The 2688-nt window shown below is 35.8% G+C and overlaps 1 protein-coding gene across 1 annotated transcript; it reads left to right on the top strand.

Moving 5' to 3' along the window:
- Positions 1-1407: 1407 nt before the first annotated feature.
- LOC128132266 (uncharacterized) lies at positions 1408-2479 on the top strand. Its single transcript, XM_052768769.1, has 3 exons — positions 1408-2121; positions 2200-2311; positions 2421-2479. Exons 1-3 carry the CDS (start codon positions 1408-1410, stop codon positions 2477-2479), a joined length of 885 nt encoding a protein of 294 aa, XP_052624729.1.
- Positions 2480-2688: the final 209 nt, after the last annotated feature.

Consider the following 2688-nt stretch of genomic DNA (forward strand, 5'->3'; position numbering starts at 1 on the left):
CGATTTTGTGAAGGCTTCGGGTACGCCCAACATACACGTTTGGTACGCGCAGCGTAACCTAGAGGGTTGACTTTTGTTGACTTTTAGGGTTTGGTCAACTTTAGTGTAATTGAGCCATGTAAGGGGTAAAATGGTCTTTTACCTTCCTGAGAGTGATTAGAGGGTATGGTCTAGCCTTGGGAAATATGTTGATGACGAGTGTTTATTTCATATGATTAGGCGGAGTCTAGGTCTTACTTCACTGAGTCCGAGATTTTCGAGTTACCGAGTTGCATGAGGTGAGTCTTCTCACTATACATTACCTAGAGTGGTATTTATATGGACCCGAGGGTCTTATGTGTTATGTATGAGATTATGTGGATCTTTGTGCTATGTGATATTGTATGTTATATGATTGTATAGACCGGACCGGAAGGTCCAACGATACAGACTGGACCAGAGGGTCCAACGATTCAGACCGGGCCGGAGGGCCCAATGAGCCACGGGATGGAGGGTCCCGCTGAGACACATCGACCGGAGACGCGTACTGTAGCCTCGAGCGGCGTATGTGTTGTATGCGGTATTTTGGGGAACTCACTAAGCATTTATGCTTATAGTGGTTGTGTTATGTGTTTCAGGTACTAGCGATGACCGTGGGAAGGTGCCGGTGTGACCTTTACACGCTAGAGAAGGGATTTGATTTTGTGATCTTGGGATATGTTATGTTTTGATAACTATTGTTGAATACTTTTGAGAATATTTTTATATAAATTTGGTTGTTGAAAGATGAAAATTTTGTTTTGAAAATTAGGTTGTTACAATGTGGCCTCAACTTCCATTTGTCCAATGTTACACATGAGGTATGTTGCTTTATTTTATCATTTAACCAGGTGATCGGCATGTCCTTTTATGATGTTCAACATATTATTTGCTTACAAATTTATGTGGTTCATATGTGTATTCCGGAAGGAAACACAAAACAAAACCAAATGAAGAAACATAACCACTTCCCATTTATATCCATAAAGATTTATGAAAATATGCATTTTTATATTTTAGTATAAATTAATATTTCATTCTTAAGATATTAAGTTGTCTCTTATGTTACAAAACATATAATTCAATCATTCATCAGTAAACCACTTAAGGATGTTAAATCAAGTTAGATGATCTAATCACAAAGGCCCAATTTAACACTCAATTGTGGGTGTTTTTACAATAACCTAATTCAACCCAAAAAAAATGTAAATTTTTTATTTAAAAAAGACTTGACAATCATTGATTAAATCTGAATTGTTTGTACAAATGCAATATATAAATCAGAATTTTTCTTTACAATGTTCATCTTCACAAAAAATAAATTTTCTTTTATAATTATCGTGTTCGTGATGGTCTATGTTTACTTTTTCGTAGCAGAATCAACTCCCTATGTGCTCTACTCCAGATACGATAAACCTACTTCATAGACCTTGGTCTTTTTCAAATTTAGTTGAAGTAGATGCACAAAGAAACCATAAATTGTTGGAAAGCCGCATAATTTTTCCATGCAATGAGTTGCATACTTTGAAGAATCTTGAAAAGCTTTCTATTACTGATGCCTATAACTCTGTAATAGAGGAGGTATTTGAAGTAATAGAAGGAACAAATGATGATGTGAATATTGAAACACAATCTGTTGTGGTATTTGAGAAGCTAAAAAAGGTGACTTTGAGTGAATTAGATAATCTGAAGCATATGTGGAAGAGCAATCGGAGGATAGTGTTGAACTTTCCAAACCTTACAAAGGTCTCAATTGTAGGTTGTAAGCTTCTTGGACAAGTTTTTAGTAGTTGCATGGTTGGCAGTCTATTGCAGCTCCAAGAGCTGCAAATAAGTTACTGCAGGAATATGGATGTGATTGTGAAGCAAGTTGAATATTCCGAGACCAGACCGACTAAAGAGGTTGTGTTCCCTTGTCTAAAATCCATAACTCTTCACAACCTTCAAAATCTCAAGGGATTTTGCCTTGGGAAGGAGGCTTTTCAATGGCCATCGTTAACTGCTTTGGAAATCAAAGATTGTCCAAAAATAACAGTTTTCACAAATGGGCAATCAACTACTCCAAAGCTAAAATTAATAGATACAACTTTTGGATTGTGTCATGTAACAGAAGACCCCAACTCTTTTATAAAGACCTATCAACAAGAGGTATGTGGTGTCTCCTTTGGTTATTATTAACAGATTAATGTTTTCTCCAACAAAAACTTCACATTACTCTCCGATTTACAACTTGTTGTAATCTCCTACAGGGATGGCAGTTCTAGAGAAACATCAAATTCACACCTGCAGTTTGGTATGTTTTGAAGTTAGCTAAATAGCACAGGTAAGATTACATTGTACACTTATTTCCCTCGTCCTAATCATGTTCTTGTTTCTCTACCTTAATTATCTGATCATTGAAGGTTGTTTGCTTACTCTGTCAATCTGGGTTACTGAATTTCTAGTTTCAACTTTCAAGTAATCACATGTATGATGTGGCCACCTCTTGTATTTGATTAAGCTGATGTCAAATTAGCAATAATTACACAAGTTTTTCTTGATTTGTTTGTACATATTCCACTATTTTCAAAAGTGCATAAATTAAGGTGTTGAAGGTGCATATACCAATAATCTATAGATGAAACTTTCTTAGCATACACCAGACAAGAAAGAATAAAAAAGCATGAAACT

Source organism: Lactuca sativa, chromosome 2 (genome assembly GCF_002870075.4).
Source record: "Lactuca sativa cultivar Salinas chromosome 2, Lsat_Salinas_v11, whole genome shotgun sequence".
NCBI classification, from domain to species: Eukaryota; Viridiplantae; Streptophyta; class Magnoliopsida; order Asterales; family Asteraceae; genus Lactuca; species Lactuca sativa.